Source organism: Dermochelys coriacea, chromosome 6, assembly GCF_009764565.3.
Source record: "Dermochelys coriacea isolate rDerCor1 chromosome 6, rDerCor1.pri.v4, whole genome shotgun sequence".
Taxonomy (NCBI): domain Eukaryota; kingdom Metazoa; phylum Chordata; order Testudines; family Dermochelyidae; genus Dermochelys; species Dermochelys coriacea.
In genome coordinates, this window is record NC_050073.1 from 64061881 (window position 1) to 64080988 (window position 19108).

The 19108-nt window shown below is 39.0% G+C and overlaps 1 protein-coding gene across 12 annotated transcripts in view; it reads left to right on the top strand.

Moving 5' to 3' along the window:
• Positions 1-19108, top strand: part of TTBK2 (tau tubulin kinase 2) — a 217042-nt gene that overhangs the window by 110575 nt on the left and 87359 nt on the right. For 9 of the 12 annotated variants that reach the window (XM_038405265.2, XM_038405267.2, XM_043517544.1 and 6 more), the window contains 2 exons: positions 5127-5267; positions 11253-11357. In XM_038405265.2, the coding sequence (XP_038261193.1) occupies positions 5127-5267; positions 11253-11357 (246 nt within the window). Of the gene's footprint in view, positions 1-5126; positions 5268-11252; positions 11358-12281; positions 12345-19108 lie in introns of those variants that run through there. The other 3 variants (XM_043517540.1, XM_043517546.1, XM_038405274.2) reach the window with 2 other exon arrangements.

Consider the following 19108-nt stretch of genomic DNA (forward strand, 5'->3'; position numbering starts at 1 on the left):
ATCTCAGAGATCTGAGCGGTTTTTTCATATTCGATAGGGTTTCCTAACAGTGGCAGTTGTAAATGAAAAGTATCACCATGGTAGAGCAAAAGTGACTCCTAAGGACAAGGACACAAAAAATTTGACCTCTTTGTCAGAAGAATTTGAGAGAGGGGTGGGAGGCTATGCAGTTGAAAAGTCTTCTATACTAGGTTCCTTGGATGCAGCAAGACTCAGCTGCCAGAGTCATGACAATGGTGGTAACCATGCATCGTGTGGCTTGGTTCCAGGATTCCTACTGAAGTCCAGCAGACTATCAAAGACCTCTCCTTTTAGGGCTGTGGATTGTTTTGTTTGAAAACAGATGTTTAACTGCATACATTAAAAAAACTGTAGGGCAGTGTTCAAGTCCCTGGGTCTGTAGTCACCAGTCCCCAAAAGACTGAAGTTTTGTTCTCTGCTTCCACCAAGTCAGCAGTACGGTTGGCGTAGACACCTGGATCAGTATAAGTGGACATACAAGCAGGAAAGGAGGAGACTTTCCCCTCATCTGGGCAGCCACACCTCACTAAACAGCCCATTTGAATCTTCTCTCAAAGACAGCATACCAACAATATTAGATCTTGCAAACTGTCTTCCTCCCTTTGGGAGCGGGTTGTCATATTTCTGAAGTGCATGGCAATCCATCATCTCCAAGAAGTAGGTGCTACAGCACAGTGGAATCGGGATATACCCTCGAATTCCTGTCCTCCCCCTCCTTTCCCACCTACCTTCCCTGTCCCTTTTTAGGAAACCAGCTAACAAATCAGTTCTGAGACAAGAGGTGCAGACTCTATGTTCCTTGGAAACCACAGAAGAAGTGCTCCCTCAGTATCAGGGAAAAGGATTGTACTCACGTTACTTCCCAATACCCAAAGCAAAAGAAGGTCCCAGGCACATTCTAAACCTTCAAAACTTAAACAGATGCATCAAAAAATTGTGATTCCACATGGTCTCCCTCACAATTATTATTCCTTGTTAGATCTGGGAGATTTGTCTGCTGGCTTTCATATGAAGAATGCATGTTCCCACGTCCATATGACCATTCACCATGTCCACAGGAAATTTCTAAGGTTTGTAGTAGGAGGGGACCACTTTCAATTTACACTTCTACCCTTTGGCATTTCATCTGCTCTGAGGGCTTTCACTAAGTTCATGGCTATGGTGGCTCTGCTGCTGGCATATCCAGGAATATCGTTACCAGATCACTGGCTGCTGTGAGGAGTTCCTGTCAGAAGGTATAGGAAAGTATTCATCAGATATTCCACCAGTTTTTATGCCTAGGCCTGGTAATGAACAAAGAGGAATTGACTCTAGTACCCTTCCAAAGGATAGAATTCATCAAAGCAGTCCTAGATTCAATTCTAGCCAGGACCTCTCTGTTGCTTTCAAGATTTCTAGCCACATGAGAACATCTGCCTATCCCTGAAGAACCATCTTCATACATCTGTAAGGCTCCTGGGGCATATGGCAGCATGCACATATGTGACCCCACATGCCTGGCTGAATCTCAGGGTTACAAACATACCACTCTCAGGTACATCACCTGGACAGTCTAATATGTATCCCTGGCAAAATCTTACCCTTGTTGGATTGGTGGAGGAGCCAAGACAAGGTTTGCAGGAGAGTTCCTTTGTCCCTGCCTCTTTCTTCCATAACTGGTAATGGACACTTCAGACATAGAGTGATGAGTGCATCTGGGAGCCATACAGGTTCAAGGCTTGTGGTCCACTCCAAAGACAAGGCCTACCCATAAACATTCTCAAGCTAACGGCAATCTCCAGAATGTATCGCCAGTTCTTACCACATATATATGTGGCAAAACTGTCTAACAACACCAGAGTGGTGTTCTACATCAATAAGCAGGAGGCCTCCAGATCAAACAACCTGTGCCAGGAGGGAGTCAGGCTGCAGAACTTCTGTATACAAAAGTACTTGATACTTGTAGCATCACACCTGCCAGGGGTTCAGAATGGTGTAGTGGACAAACTAAGGAGGTCCCTCAACAGGTCTATTCTAAGAACAGTGTCTCAAGTAGAGGGGGGGAAGGACTGTTTTCTCTAATCCAGTAACTACTAGGTTCTTAAAAGATCTAAATAGACTGTTCCCACGTGTTAGGGACCTTGTCCCAGAGTGGGATTGAATTTAGTGTTATCTGCCCTCATGGGTTCCCCTTTTGAACTGTAAGCCACTTGCTCATGGTGGCATATTTCAATTAAGGTGGCCTTTTTAGTAGCCATCATGTCTGCAAGGAGAGTAGGAGAGCTGAATGGCCTAGTAATGGATCCTCTGTATACTATTTTCTTCAAGGATGAGGTACAATTTAGGCCACATTGAAATAATTCCAAATTAGCATTTGACTTTCATCTCAATCAGTATATGTATTTACCAGTTTTCTTTCCAAAGCCACAGGGTCATAGGGACAAACAAAAGCTCCACCTGCTAGATGTTCAAACAACTTTTGTGGCTTTTTATTTAGAAAGAACAAAGCCCTTTTAGTTCTCTTTCCAGTTATATTTGATGTCTTTGCAGAATGAATGAGGGGCCATCCCGCAACAGTGCAGTGGCAGCCTAAATGGATCACTAGCTCTGTTGTCATGTGTTACAATGCCAAGGATGTTAGTCCTCAAGAAAAGTTGTCTACACATTCAACCAGAGCTCACTCAGCACCCACAATGTTTGAGTAATATCCCATTGTGGACATTTGCAGAACAGCAATGCAATCCAATCCACAACTTCGCTAGACATTGAGTGATTACTACTGTGCCAAGGGAAGATGCTAATGTAGGAAAGCAGTTTTGTAGTTCCTCTTCCAGCAAGACTCCTAGTCCCATCTCCATTGGAAATTGGGAGTCACCTAGTGTAATATACATATGCAATCACTCGAAGAAAGAACAGTTACTCACCTTTTTTATAACTGTTATTCTTTGGGATGTGTTACATATGTCCATTACATGACCCTCCCTCCTTCCCCAATGCATCAGTTGTTCATCTAAGGATCTGGTGTGAAGGAACTGAAGAGCGGGCAAGGTGGCTCCTCCCTTTATGCCTTCTTGCTTGGACCATGAGGAGCCCAGAGCACAGGTGTGGCCAACCCTTGGGGTACCATTTGGGAAAGCATTTCAGCACTGGTGCACGAGATGCTTACGCACCTACTGTAATGGATATATGCATTGCATCTCAAAGAACAACAGTTACAAAAGGGGACTAACCTTTCTTTCCTGTAGAAAGGGATTGAAATGGGGATTAACACTCAAAATGATGGGACTTTAGGAAAAATGTCTTGACATTAAAAAGGACCTGAAAAAGCAGTAGGTTCTGATGCACATTGCTAGTCATCCAGCCACTTGGATATTCAAAAAGAAAGGAGTATAAGGATTTCTGTGAAAACTTACGTTGTGTTTTTATTCTCTGTGGCTGCCAGACGCTCAGAAGGTAACAGATATAAGACTCTCTATCATAACTAGAGCTGGTTTGCTGGCAATTAAAAAAAATCTCTTTTGTTTCAGGTTGAATTGAAAACAAAATTTTTAGCGAATTGAAAAGTTAAACAAACTTTGAGATGAGTTGAAACAAAATGCATTTTTGTTCTGATTCTATTTTATCATTTCTATTTCAGTGAATTTGAAAAAGCTAAGGAAAACTAGTTTCACAAAATAGCAGGGAAAGGAGGTGGTTCCACTTCCCTCATGACTGTTCACCCAGTGGTTAGGGCACTCACCTGAGATGTGAAAGGGCCATGTTCAATTCCACCTTCTCTCTGAAATGGAGAAGGGATTTGAACTTGGGTCTCCCACATTCCCTTAGCTATGTGGCTATGGAATATTCCAATGTGGGTCCTTCTCAATCTCTCCTGTTGAAGCTGTTCCAAAATTTATAAATAATTAAATAATCATTGGAGGATGGACTTGAACTTGTGTCTTCCATATCCTATGTGAGTGCCCTAACTACCAGACTATTGAGTCATTCTCAACCTCTTTCCCCTGGCCTCAAGACTATCCATTTGAATTCATAGTGGCAAATTCATAGACTCACTCCAGAACACCACATAATTCACTGAGTAGTGCACTCCCCTGAAACGTGGGAGAGACACGTTCAAATCCGTACTTCACATCAGGAAGAGAGAAACTGAACTTGCATTTCCCACATGCCAGGTGAGTGCCTTAACCACTGGGCTAAAAGATATAAGGAGACCACCTCCTCATTCTCTACCTCCAGCCGCTTTTGAATCTAGTCCTCCTTTGTTTTTGTCAAAATGTCCAAAATCTAAAATGGAAAATGTTGAGTTGGGTCAAAATGAAACATTTTGTTTTGACATTTCCAAAACATTTTGATTTTTTGGTTTGGTCAAAACTATTCTGTGAACTCAGTGCAAATTTACGAATAGTTTTAGGTAGACTGAAACTGCAATTTCTCCCCAAAAACGTTGTCCAGCTCTAATCATAACTGACAAATACGTCAAAATCACTTTTCTGCTAAATCCAAGTTGGTGTGATTCAGGTTATCTAGAATCAGAAACAGTGAGTCACATTTTCAAAAACAGCTTCTAAATTTAAAGTCTGAAATATTTGGAGAATTTTGCTTATAAATTTAGAACACCTTCCCCCCCTCACTGAATTTTTAAATCAAGATTGGATGCTTTTCTAAAAGATATGCTCTAGAATTATTTTGGGGAAGTTCTGTGGCATGTGTTATACAGGAGCTCAGATTACATGATCATAATGGTCCCTTCTGGACTTGGAAATTATTCGTCTATGAGATGTGGTGTCCTTGAAGAGTACAATGGGTGAGGGGCGAGTCCTTGGATGCGTTTCTTGAGACTTCCGATGTGAACAGTTTAAGAAAAGCATCCAGTGGTGTAGCTGTGTTGGTCCGAGGATATTAGAGAAACAATATGGGTGAGGTAGTATCTTTTACTGGACAAATTTCTGTTGGTGAGAGAGGTGTAAGTTCGAAACCTTGTCTCTCTCACCATCAGAAGTTAGTCCAATATAAGATATTACCTCACTCACCATGTCTCAGTTCAAGATAAGAAAAGAATTTGTTAACATTGTCTGTGAATACTGTTTTTGGGACTGCTCCCAAAAATGTTCTTATGTTTTAATTAGGGTCGGAATTTGGCAGATCTGCGTCGGAGCCAGTCTCGAGGGACCTTCACCATCAGTACCACCCTGCGCCTGGGAAAGCAGATTCTTGAGTCCATTGAGAGCATTCACTCTGTGGGATTCCTGCACAGAGACATTAAACCAGTAAATTCCTTCTTAAGCCAAAACCAGTAATGAATATGTGGACCTTAGTTGACAGTATTAAGAAGAAAGGGCAGTGTATTAGATGTTAACTTGAAAAAGTCAGAAGGGGCAGACAATTGGATGTGAATCTTTCAAGATGGCAGTGCAACATTTATATATTTTGTGCTAGATTGCAACTGGTATAAATGGCAGTCGTCCTCCAAGTGATCTTCAATAAGTATTTTCATCTGTCGGCTATAGAGACCGTATATAGCAGTAACTCCTACCACAGAATAAAATATGATTAGTGATTTTTTTTGGACTATAGAAGCAAACTCTTAATGTAAGAAATCAAAGGGAGTAAACTTTAACCACAGGAAATATTTGTAAGAGTTTTAATAGTAATTTCATAATATTAAATCAATGTAATTTAAGTTGTGGTATGGAATCTAATGTATGAATAACAGAAATACAAACCATCTCTGCATATGGAAGGAAACTGTTATGTGCAGGTGGCTAGGTTGTCAAAGCCTGAGCTTTGACAATGCTAGGTTGTCAAAGCCTGAGCTTTGGATAAAACCCACTAAAAATAGAAAGCTTTTGGTTGCTTGAGTAAAGTGTAGGGACAGAAATTTTATTTGGGGAAAAACAACATACAGTACATAATTCTGAAGGAATTCCTCAGCAGTTGTTATGGTGTTCTGGTAATTGATTATTCAGTAATATTATGCTTGGTTTTTTTTGGAAGCCTTATTCACGAACAAAGACAGTAAATTTTCAATTTCAAAAAGAATGCACAAATTTAAATAAAATAAATAATAAAATAATAATAATAAATACATAAATAAAATATATTGAACAAGCGGAATATTTAAGACATGGTCGGATTTAACAGGGAAGACTAACTCCTGAAGGTTTCAGTGCCTTTAAAATAAAATATTTGCCTGATTATGTTAATAAAAGTATTATTTTAAATACCATGTAAAAGTGTTCCAACCACAAAAAAAGATAGCTACAGTACTGCCTTTACATCACTTGCAAACTGGCAGTTGACTAATATAAAGTGATAAATAATAAGCTATACTTTACTTAAAATAAGTTAAGGTTATTATAGGTTGTATAGTATGGTTATAGCTTATAGGTTATTTTAATTTACAGTGTTTTCATTTCTTTTTTTCTCAGTTACCTCTATTGAACTGTAGATTTTGCATTAACCATTATGAATATTCTTTGGTGGAATTTTTTTAGACAGCACTCTAGTCTTGTTTATCTCTGACCATCTGTCCATTTATTACTCCAATAGTTTGTTATTAAATTCCTCTAAATTACAAAGTGTATGTTTTCTTTAGAGAAGTATAAAAACTACAGATGTCTATAAAGCTGTCATATTGCCTGTATTTTAATGTGAACAGCAAGTGTTTTTTTTAACAATGAACTAATTAAGGTTAAATAGCAGGCATTTAGTATTGAATTCCAACATATAATCGATTTTAAACTTGCCTTTTTTCTTTGTAAGATTATAACCACTGACTTTCCAGAGGACTGTATTATCCTTGCTGTTTAGTGTATTCCATATATTTTCTAAATGTGTCCAGGAATGAACTCTTCACGGTTCCTTCTAAAGCTTCTGTGTCTCTTCTGTTCTCCACTGCTGAAGAAAATACTATTATGCTCCTCCCTGTCACACAGATTCACAACCCCTAAGTTATCTTTAACTCCTTCTCCTCCCCACACATGAAAAGGGTCATTAAATAGTGTTCCTGCTTCCTCCACAACATACAGAAAATCCAACTCTTCCTCTCTTGTCTGAAAGTCAAAACACTTGTCCAGACCCTGGCCACTTCTGTTTTAAGTAATGCATCCTTCTTCTCTTTGGAGTCCCGGATAACCACATCACTGACTAATTTTGTCAAAATGTAACAAGTTCTCTACCTTGCCTGTTGCTCTGAACACATCTCTCCTCTATTTGAAACCTTTGGCTTGTTGCCCTTTGCTCACCTGATCCTTCCTTTCAAGGTCCTGCATGACTAAGATTCAGTCTATATATCAAATCTAATTTCTTATTGTGTCCATCCTCTCCCCTTTCACAACTGTCAGTGATGTCAATTCCACTGCCCTCTTTTATTCCCTTCTTGCACTCCCATGTTTGCATCTCTCCCATGCATAAGAGATAACATAGGAAAAAACCTCTGACTTCACCAGGCTCTTACATTCTACCTAATGACCCACTTGTTCCATGAAGTCTATGAACACTTTGCCACAATAAGCCCCATTCCCATTACTACCTTACTGAGAGGAAGGGATGGGATATTTAAAAAAAAATACAAAAAATTCCTGTACTCCTCTTCTTTTGGTATTGCACTGTGGCTTGTCTTTTCTATTAATGTCAAAAATTGTAAGCTCCTTCACGCAGGGACTTCCTTCACATTTGTGCATTGTACAGCAGTGAATGCATTGTTATCCTTTAATAAATAACAATAAATAGAGCTATCTTTTGAATGTATAGCGGGATAACTAATAAGAATTGCCCAATAAATTGTAGAGTGTTGTATGATCATGCACTTAGTGAGAACCTGAATTATTTTTCTTTCATCTGTTTGTTAGTATCACACACTATACTTTTCCGCTGTGAAGTAGGTCTTATTTTTGGTATTTTATTTTTCTGGTTTCCTCTGAGATTATCACTGCATTTGTTACATGCATGCTATATATTGCTGTACACTAAAAATGTCATCAGACTCTACTGTGAACATGTACAATTGAATTCCATACATGCAGAGCTCTTCTATTTTTTGTCACCATTATTTTCATCTTCTGACTTAATGTTATCTGATAAAATGCACTGAATTTCGTGTCCTAATTATAATGCCTAGCTAACAGTATGGTGTGGTTTAAGAAATTTTCATTTTTATCCTTCATTCTTGCATTATATTTTTTTTAAAATGGTATGTCACCCAGAACTTCATTTGGGTGGTTAGTGGAGCCAGAGTCAGGTAGGAAATAGGTTGAGAGGGAGATAGGTGGAGCATCAAACTTGAAAGGTGCGGAGACTGTGAAGTAGGCTAGAAGCGGAAGGTGATGATATGTGCATGATGGGAGGGCAAGGGATGGATGGAGGCAGCCTGGTACCTGTAGGGAGAAGAGCTTGGATGAAGCCAGTGGAGTTGGGGAAGTGTACAAGCCACAGGGAGGTGGAAGATGTTGCTGGTGGGGGAGAGTGATTGGGAACTTAAATATTGAGCCAGGACAAGAGCAGGAGCAACAGAGAGAACCACAAATTATATTAGAACTATTCCTTCCTTCTAAGAGAGCTGTTACATAACACAACAGCACATCTGGATGAAAGGGTTAAATCGTTTTCTAGGGATCAGATGGACTTTTGACTTGGAGTATTCTTTACCTACAGATAAAAGTCCACATTATTTACTGGAGAAAAATGCCCTGAGCTCAGACCTTCGGCATTCCAGAAGCAGTAAGTCCAGTAGTGGTTATAGGCCTGTAGACATGAATGGGAGGGCATTGAAACTCTCTCTGCATAAAGAGAATACTGCTGAACACACACATTTCTGCTCCTGTTTTATTTTTATTTTTTTTCATCTACCCATTGGATCTGAAACTGCTGTATGTTTTTAATATTTTTAGTTTTTTCAGGTTTATTCAGCAGAAATGCTTTTTGTAGTTTTTAGAAAATTGATAGTTAAATTTGTCATTTAGACAAATGTGTTTGTGTTTTCCTGACAGAACTTATAGGCCTAAAAACTTATTTCAAAATGGTTGGCTTTGAAATGATTAAAAAAAATCAAGTTTTAAGCATTGTAAAAAGTGATGGGCCATATTCTTTGCTTGCTTCTCATGGCAAGCCAGAAACAAATGTCTAGTTCCTGGTAAATGCCTTGATGCCAAGTTTTCCAATCTTAGCCTCACTTCAAAAGCCTTGATACTCAAGGAATCTATATGTGCACTTGTGGATGAGCAATTTGACAAGGCACAGAAAAAGAGAAGAAAAAAGTTATGAATCTTAGTTATCTTGTCAAATGGATTTTATAAGTGTCCATGCCCTCTCTGTACAGCTCTTACAATGCAAGTTTTTGGTACTGTCTTTGACACATCTCAAAGCCAGATTCTACTGTGGAATTTCTGCTAGCATCCAAGTCTGATTTATCAAGACTATCCAAGTAATCTTCCTTGACCGTAGTATTCCTTATCTGTTTTTTTCCTCTGATCTCAATGGCAAGCCTTTCTCAGTGCAATCCTTCGGTGTACAAAAATAAATAAATCCATTTGTCAACAGTCTAAATTCACCATCGGGAAATGTATATATTCCCAATTGTCCCTGTTTGTATCTGTCCTGCATGGAGGGAGACAGGATGTAAGCATACCTCTGCCTAAGTTAGCCATGACCCATGTGGATCTTCATTATAACATATGTGGACTGTGGTTCCTTCTGTTTACATAACCACTTAAGTTAATTCACATTAAAGAGTCTTTTCTGAAACACTGAATGCAGGATATTCTTCTAAATTAATGTCAAGCTTTTGTTCATTTCCAGAGTGAGAGTGTCTCAGATTCTCTGTCTAGATTTGAGTTGGAAGGTGAACTTGACAGGTCCTGCCATTCCTGAAGAGCGAATTTTTGTTTCATCTGTTCATCTCTGATGGATTATGTAAAATCTTACAAGTGACAATTTGTCAGCTCTCAGATGCTTTAAATGATCCTCTTTCTTCATTCAGAAGAAGACTTGCAACCAGTTAACAACCTTATATCTGACATAGACTAGAAGGCAGGTCTCCTATCGTTTTAAACTCTGTCGATATGTTACAGACTCACTTGACAACAGTCCAATCTTTGATTAAAATGCTTCCCTGTGCAGGTTTTTAATGTTTTTTTATTGACTCTTCTAAATTCTTTGGAAGTGAGACCAGAAAATGATAAATTTGGAATTCCAAGGACTTTCCACCTGGCTGCCCCTAATAAACAATATAGAATATTAGACTCCTTAATAGGTAAAAGGACACTTTTTTCCATTGGCTCTATTCGCGAGTGGTAAATTACTAGGTTCTGGTAATCAGTTATGCCACTAGAACATTTGCCAGTGAATTATGACAACTTAGGCTGCTAACTTATAAGAGTCAGAATTGTCTAATGACTCTTTTATACTAACTTTCTCTGATCCATCTATAAGCTTGTGCTCTGCCTCTGGTATTATTTGTTGTGGCTTGTTTCTCTTTCCAGAGATACAGGAGTTCAGTCTCTTTCTTTTAGAACTTCATCTGCTTCGCTCCAAGATGGATGATATCTTGGCCAAAGTTATAAAGATCAGGGCTACTGTTGGATTCATTGGTTTCATCCAAACTGGGTACGTGAAGTACCAGGCAGTAGAGAATCAGAAATCAACAATAGCTTTTCCACAGTCAACAGTGCCAAATTTCCAATATGATGAATTCTCCCACTTTTACAGGGGTTTTACTTTGTGTACTGACTCTTGCTTCAGCTCTTTGGCCTAGCCCTGTTTTTCCCATTGATAATTTTTAAAGCTTGTTGAACAAGTCTAGATCACATGGTTAAAACAAAAGGGATAGGCAGACCGTTATATTAAAAATGTTGCTGACAGCAGAGGAGCTGAACCAGTGCAGTGTTGAGAAATTTTAGGAAAAAAGGCTATGTAGACAAAACCCAAGAATTAGAATCTGTGGAGGCAGATGATGAACAAGAAAATGAAAATGAACTCTAACTGAAGTTTTCAGAATGTATTGCCTCCACAAATCCACACTCTCTCCCTCCAACCCATTGGTCTTTGAAGCTTTTTTCTAGGCAGCCAGAAAAGAGGAGGGAGCGTTCTGCATCCTTCTTTTGGCAAATACAGTGCCAGTATAATGGGTTCTTTTCTCCAAAGTGAATAGAACATGGGCAGAAGTGAAAATATAGATGGAAGGATAGAATAATGAAAAATGACATGCATTAATATGTGTATATTAATAACGTATACTTTTTTGTTTCTTTTTCTAGTCAAACTTTGCTATGGGACGTTTCCCTAGCACGTGTAGGAAGTGTTACATGCTGGATTTTGGCTTGGCACGACAGTTTACAAACTCATGTGGGGATGTCAGACCGGTAAGAATTTTTTTTACAATTATTGTAAATGATTATTAATTTGTTGTGATAATATACCAAAATCTTTCTGGAGACTGAATTGATACAGTATCTAAATTTGGTTCACTCCATTCCAGAACAGAGATGCCATATGATCTAATGGGAAGTTCAAAGGACAGGAATCTTTCTTTGGTCTAAGACATAGATTTATTGTGTGCCCTTGGGCAGTACTTGAATATCTTGTATATCAATCAATCTATCCAGCTGGAAAATTAGGCAAAAAGCAGAACCTTGCTGAATAATGGATGTTGCATCAGAACTAAATTTTTCATAGTAAATAAATTACAGAAAATAATATAGAGGAGAAAAACTCAAACAGTACATTGAAAACATACAGTAGTTTGGAGAGGAAATAATTGGGTGGAATGGTAGAATGAAACAGAATATAGCTAAGTTTAGTTTAATATTGCCATAAGAAATATAGTAATTTTCAAATATGTATTAGGAATTGGGGAATGACTATGAGTTAGAGAGGATCATAGATACAGGGATCTGAATAAGAACATTGCAATAAGTACAGTAGAGCCTCTCTAATTCACTGTTGATAAGGAGGGAGTCCATTGTAAATTCCTGAAGTTTGTAAATTGGGAAGTAAGTGAACACAATGTACCACGATACATCCTAAAACGTAGTTTATATGTTTAACTAGTTTTTTGTTTTAATGTTTATGGTAATATTGAATAATATAGTAGTCAATATTCTGTAGTATATTTTGTACACGTAATGAAGTTGAGTAATAGGAACATTCTCAATAGCATTTACAATTCAATCTTGGCTGAGAGGTGGGGCAAAATGGCTATTTTTGTGTGTGCAAATTCTGAGGTGTGTGGATTAGCAAAGTAAATTAGCGAGGTTCTGCTGTACTCTATTCCTTCAGTCATAATGCTGACATTGCAATGAAAACAAAGAGCAGGGGAGATCAACAGAGTGGCTGCAGCTGTTGGAAAGGTGAGCAAGTGGTTTTTAATTTTCATAAGCTTTTGTCTTTTTCTGTGTGTCTGGTGTTTACAGTTGTTTTTCTGACTTGTAAATTTGAAATGAAACAAATTCTTAAGATTCTCTAAGTTCAAAAACATACATCCACCAATGGTAGTATTTTCAGGAAAATTAAGAGAAATACTATATTTTCTGTTGCAAGCAGTTCACAGATATTTGTTTCTCTTCTGAAAATGCATTTGTTGCCTTCGTTTTTCATTGTAGTGCCCTGCAGTATAACTGAAGTAGTTCTTTAATGAACTGTAGTCTGTTTTCAGGCTTTTCTGATGGTATAATGCATACTGTAATGATGATACAGCATCAGCAAGGAAAATGCATATTAGTATTTATTTGCACTAATCAATCACTTGTGTGTTTAGGTTAAATAGCAAGTAGTTCTTGTTGCACCAACAAAATGACTACTAATAAAACTGAGTTGCATTTTCTTTAAGCAAAATATCCTGTGTGTTTACATCATCTCTTCACTGCCATATAGTGATTCTTATTCTGATCTTCCCTAGATTTCCTTATAGGTTTTCTTAAGTATATTTCACAAATAATCTGAAGATAGTAAAAAAAAAAAATTCACCAAAAATTTAGAGTTGTATTATTTTTTAAAATCTAACAAAATATGATAATAAAAGTCAACATATGTTATGGAGTGGTGGTTGCTGCTCCATAGTGAAGGTTGAGTCTGGCTTTTTATAATAAGCCTGATTTTCAACACCCCTAACTTCCACCAAAAGAAACCAATCTCACTGAAACTTCTCATGCCATGTATTGTCCCTGAATCCTTGAATTGTAATGGGAAGTTTAGTAAAAATTAGAAAAGGACTTTTAAAATTATGGTGCCAGGTCCTCAGCTCTCTGGTTCCTTTGTGCTGCTTAGGTAGTGCAAGTAGCTAGACAGCTTCCCTAAAGGGCACCTGGGGCTGGGAATTCCTGAGGGACATTTTATAAGCTGCAAACCAGTTGCTTCCTATTACAGAGTAGGGGAAATTGTGGCATGGCCTGATGCAGGAGGGGATATGACTGGACCATTCTTCAATCAAGAGATCCCTGATCAGCAGTAAATTACAATGGGAGGAACCAGCCTCTAGTTAACCCAAGGACTGGGATAGCAGAAAGGTGTCATAGAACCATCTCCCCTAGATCCTGAACTGAGTGCAACTCAGCTAGACCTGGGGATCTGGCCCATGCTATTTAAGAATTTCAATTACTGACTTTTTTAAAGTTTGCTTAATGTTATTTTGACTCATCATATGTCCAAAATGTCTTGGTTTTCAAACTCTAAAGTTATTGTGTTTTGTTGACCTTGGTGAGGAGAAATGCTGTGGGAATGGGTTAGGGTAGGAGGAATTACAAAAATATATAATTCAAACATTATAATAAAACCCCCACATTTAAAATAGGCAGGAAGTTCAATATGGGATTATTGAAGCAGGGATATAAATAGAAGGTACATGAAGGCTGGGGAGGAAGGCCTTAGGGGAAAGTAGAAGCATTATCCCTTGGAAAACCTATGGGAAGAGGAAATGGGAAACCCACCAAATTATCTTACTAAAGAGTTTTGGTGAATTAAAGACCATTGCCTAACTCCCAGTACCTGGACCGCAGCAGAAAAACACTGTGCAGAGTTTAATATGCCTTTAAAATAACAGGATCCTGTAATTTGTTTCTGTTTTTGGTAGCATTACATGTGGCATTACTGGCTGAGAGTCTTTTTTAACTCAATGGTCGTCATTGGTAGATATTTTAAGATGAGCCTTAAAACTTGGGACACAACCTCACTCACTTGCATTTCCCAAAAGAGCCAGCGTGTCATCTCCATCTCCTCTGTTTCTGCTACCTTAGGCTACTGGCATTTCTGACATTGTTCTGTCTGTTGGTCAGTAACAATGACTCTCCTGTTTGGGTCTGAGGAAGTACAATGGGTTGGAGATATGAAACAACTTAATCCTGAATAACAAGAAGTGACTATATTCATTTCCCCGTCTTTGAAGGATAATGCCATCTCCACATCTGATAATTACAGACAGTTTCAAGAGCTATTGGGATGTGTGGTTGAGGCTCCTGAATTAGGATAATTTTTAGCTCTGAAGACCAGAGGCGCACTCTTATTGAACAATTACTGAGGAGAACAAAAATTCTGTAAAGGAGCTGATGACTTAGGAGCATATAGCATCCAAATACAAATTAAGAGAGGCTTGTGATGCTCTAGATGTTTTGGCTTACATGGTGACATCTTCTTGTTCTCCAAATCTGTACGTTTGCTCAAGTCATTGGACCTTTTTTATGGGGCCCAAGCGTGAATGGAAAATTTCCCATTTGAAAAGGGAGGATTTCTTCAGTTTCAAGATGGATGAGATACTGGAGAAGATGAGGTATACCAAGTCCATCGCTAGGACTCTAATACTCCTTCAACCAGCTCAAAGAAGAAGGTCTGGTTGTTGAATTCCCTTTTGTACCAGAGACTTTCTGCGTGTCCTTGGGTTTCCAACCACAATTCCAGGAAAGGTAGTCTTGGCATCAAGAGAAGAGGTAGGGCAATGGAAAATACTTTGGGCAGACAGCTGCTTGATCTACCATTCATGTATCTATTGCATTAGTGAGGTATCAAAACTGATACCTTGCTTTGTGGCACAGAGCTAGGCTTAACTTCCTTATCTACAACTCCCCTTGAGGATGGTTTGGTCTGTTTCTTTTCTGCATAGGATGGAATTGCACAACTTGGATATGTTGTCTAATTCCACTCCATGCTGCTTCCCAGTCTCCGTGCCTCATCCCTTTTTAGGGATTCCTCTCATAAGAATCTGAGTAGAGCAGATGGGAGCTATAAAGAGTGCTTCAACAGAGGAGAGGAAAACGCATGAGTTACAAGGATGCCTTCTGATTTCTCTAAGCAGACAGAAAGCAGAGGGACAAGAGGGAGATATCCATGATATAATCATGCCATAATGTCCAGATATTGCATTCTGATTTTTTTATCTGTGTGTTAAAATGTTGAGTTGTGATGATGCAAGTTCATAATGCAAACATTGTCAACTCAAGTCAGGAGGTCAGTGGTGTCTTCTATATTTTATTCCTCCATTAGATAACAAAGTTGGTTCTTCAAGGCTAAGTACTACTGTATTCTAGTGAGTTTAAAGGTTTTTCTCTGCTATTGATAAGTGTTTTGTTTTGTAACTACTGGAAATTCTTTCAACATATACGTGTAAAACAAGAGCTAACTACTCAGCTAAAATAGAAAATCTGGGCCAGAGGCAGTGTCTTATTTAAAAGTTGTTTTCTAGGAATGTAACTAATAAGTTACATCTCTCTTTCAAAGTTGTTCTGGAAGAAAACTTCCTTCTTGGCTTTTGTGATTTCCTATTTTACTGCCAATAATTAAGATTAAGATTTAGCCATGGGTATTTTTAGTAAAAGTCATGGACAGGTCGGGGCAATAAACAAAAATTCACGGCCTTGACCTGTCCATGACTTATACTAAAAATACCCTTAACTAAATCGTAGCTGCTCTGGGGAACCCTGGGGCGCTGCTGCTGCTCTTGCATGGGCTCTGGGGTGCCACTGCTTCTCTGGGGGGCAGCCTAGGGCACCACTGCTGTTCTGGGGGGGGAAGAGGGCACCGCTGCCTCTCTGGTGGGGAGGGGGGATTGGGGTGCTGCTGTTGCTCTGGGACTGCTGTTGCTTTGGTAGCCCCTGGGGCCAGCCGCATCAAATGCTGCTCAGGTGGCTGCCCCAGGGCCGCACTGGCTGCCGTAGCTGTGGAAGTCAGAGAGGTCCTGGAAAGTCACAGAATCTGTGGCCTCCATAACAGACTCATAGCCTTACTAATAATCATTTAACATAGGGCATATCTACACTGCCCCACAGTTTGATGTGAACAACAATGTGCATCAAAGTGCTGCACTTTAACTTCCCCATGTGGACCCTCCGAGCATGAACTAAAAGGTTCCTAGTTTATATTAATTAAGTCCTCCTCTAACAGGACTACAGAGGAAGTTCCCACACTTGCATCTGGCTTTTGTAGAATAGCAAACTCTAGAGTGTACAAAAACATTCATCATATTACAGGTAGAATTTGTTGAATTTAGTGAACCTTTAAGCTGCCAAGCCTTCATTAGTTGTATTGTCTTCAGTGGAACAGACTGAGCAAATTTAAAACTCAATATAATCCTTACCTCTTCAGAGGGATGAGGGAATTTTGTTGAATTACCCTATTGATACATAATATAGTACAGCTCCTGTCACTGTCAACATGAGAAAATAATATTCACTAAAACAACAGTGCTGCTATTCTTCAGTTTATGGATTCTTTTAACCTATCAGCCAGTAATAGAATTCCTAGCATGACTAATGGCAACCATTTTAGGTGCTGACAATTTTGTTTGTTATATGTTCCATCTCTTAAATTCACTTTTTTAAAATGTTATGTATCCTCAAAATATTTGGGGATATTTCCTGCTAGTATATAACTATTGTATGTGCTCTTATGTCCATCCAATATTTGCCTTCAGTTTGGGAACTGAGGAATATGCTACAGTAAAAGTTGAATAATTTTACATTCCTAAAATGAAGTTTGTTTACCTACAAACTTGCATTAGCATTAAAATTACCTGTAAAATAAAGGCTGCTTTATTTTACTTTACAGGGACATATGACCCTCTCAGTCAGTGGGAAGTCTGTCAGTTGTTTTTGTTGTCAAAAAACATTGACCAGGAGAGGAGACATAGTTCAAAAATATTCTAGATCACATGGCCCTATGTCTCTTGCCCTTATATGTAGCAAGAATGAACCCAATTGTGACAGTACCTCTTCATCACATATGTAGAAATAAATAGGATATCTACCTCATTCAGTGCCATAAATTCCATCATGTGGAACCATATTAACTTCCAGATGGTTCATCAATAGTATTAGTGAAACCTTTAGGTCCAAAGCACAGATTTTTGCCACTTGAGCTAAAAGAGTGATAGTAGTAGAACATAAGAACGGCCATACTGGGTCAGACCAAAAGTCCATCTAGCCCAGTATCCTGTCTTCTGACAGTGGCCAATGCCAGGTGCCCCAGAGAAAATGAACAGAAAAGGTAATCATCAAGTGATCCATCTCCTGTCTCCCATTCCCAGCTTCTGGCTAACAGAGGCTAGGGACACCATCCCTGCCCATCCTGGCTAATAGCCATTGATGGACTTATACTCCATCAATTTTTCTAATTCTTTTTTGGAAGGCTGTCATCTTCTTTGTGGGCAATCGCTAAAAGGAGATGAGGCATGAATTTTGCCAGTGGTTTCACAGTATTTGCTGATAGCAGAGGAATGATGAGACTCGGGAATCCTGAGTTTATATTCTATGGGGGAAGTGAATTCTAGTGGTAATAGATATTCTACACTTTCCTTCCCCCCAGGCCTGACCTTTTCTGCCCCAGCCTCTCCAGCCTATCCTTGTGACAGTTCAAGACAGTATCCTTGTCACCCCTCCTAAGTTCCTTGCCTAGGCCTAACTCCTAATTCTTGGCATTCCAGTGAGGTTATCTTCTCTGTCTCCTCCTCTTTGCCTGAGTACCAACAGAGGGAATATTGTAAATCCAGGAGAGACAGTCTCCTTGTTCTCAGTTCCTGTGCTTGGTACAACAGTGGCCTATGGCAGCCCAGAGAAGAAATTGCAGGAAAGGCCTGCTCAGCCCCGTAACCCTAGGATGGAACATACTTAGTACAGATGTAATCCTTGGAGAGATTAGCCACCAAACTCAAACAGCTTTCCATTGGGTATATGTGAACTGAGATTTTCAGAAGCTCATGCTTGTCCAAATTTGGGCAAATTATCGTGGAGACAGCAAAGGCTCTGACACCATGGTGGCACCCCCTTCTTGAAAAATGTCAAGACCGTGCCCCAAAGCATGGAGGCGCTAGAGTTTCTTAGTAAAATGTTGCAATAATTTTTTAATATGAGTAAATTGACATAATTTCTTTTCACGTCGTTCTGAAAAATGATTGAACTAGTTTTGCTGAAGTTAATAAATATATCAGTCAGCCTGAAGTAGACATCTGGCATGGGAAATGTCTGCCCAAACAATTAAAGTTTGGCAAAGTTATAAGGAATTGAAACAAGGGGAGGTGGGAAGTAATGGGAGGTGTCGGACAACCCTACCGTTGGTGTCTCTACCTGCATTGCCTATAATACGTTGTAAATAAAGCTCTGAAGGTGGCAGCCAGGCAGAAAACCATTTCACAGCAAGCTCTACAGCAGTTAAGGGCAGGGAATTTTGGGCCAAGCTCAGGAAAACCTCCATTAGAAAGTGTTTATGTTGCAAAATGGAAATGGAGATTCATTCAGTCCAAAGGAATTGATTAGCTATTTTTTCCAGTACCAACTTACTATTGTTTAATGTTGTTGTGGTAGCTCCCAAAGGTCCTAGTCATTGTGTTAGGTATCTTACAAAGGTACCTTAACAGTCACCTCCCTGATGTGAGTTTGGTTCCCCCTTCTGTTTCTATCTGTATAAAGACAATGTCCTAAATGTCAACTTCTGTAGCTGCACTTGACATGCTCCAAATCCAGTTATTTGGAAATGATTCCCCAACCATCCTATTAATTTAATCACAGGGGAGATCATAGATTCTTTTTGTGCAAATTTTACAGCAGCTTTGGACATTCTCTAGTTTATTGCAGTTCGGTTTTTTATATCATCTTCCTCTACCTTCCTGAAATGGTTGTAGAATTAAGTTAAAAGC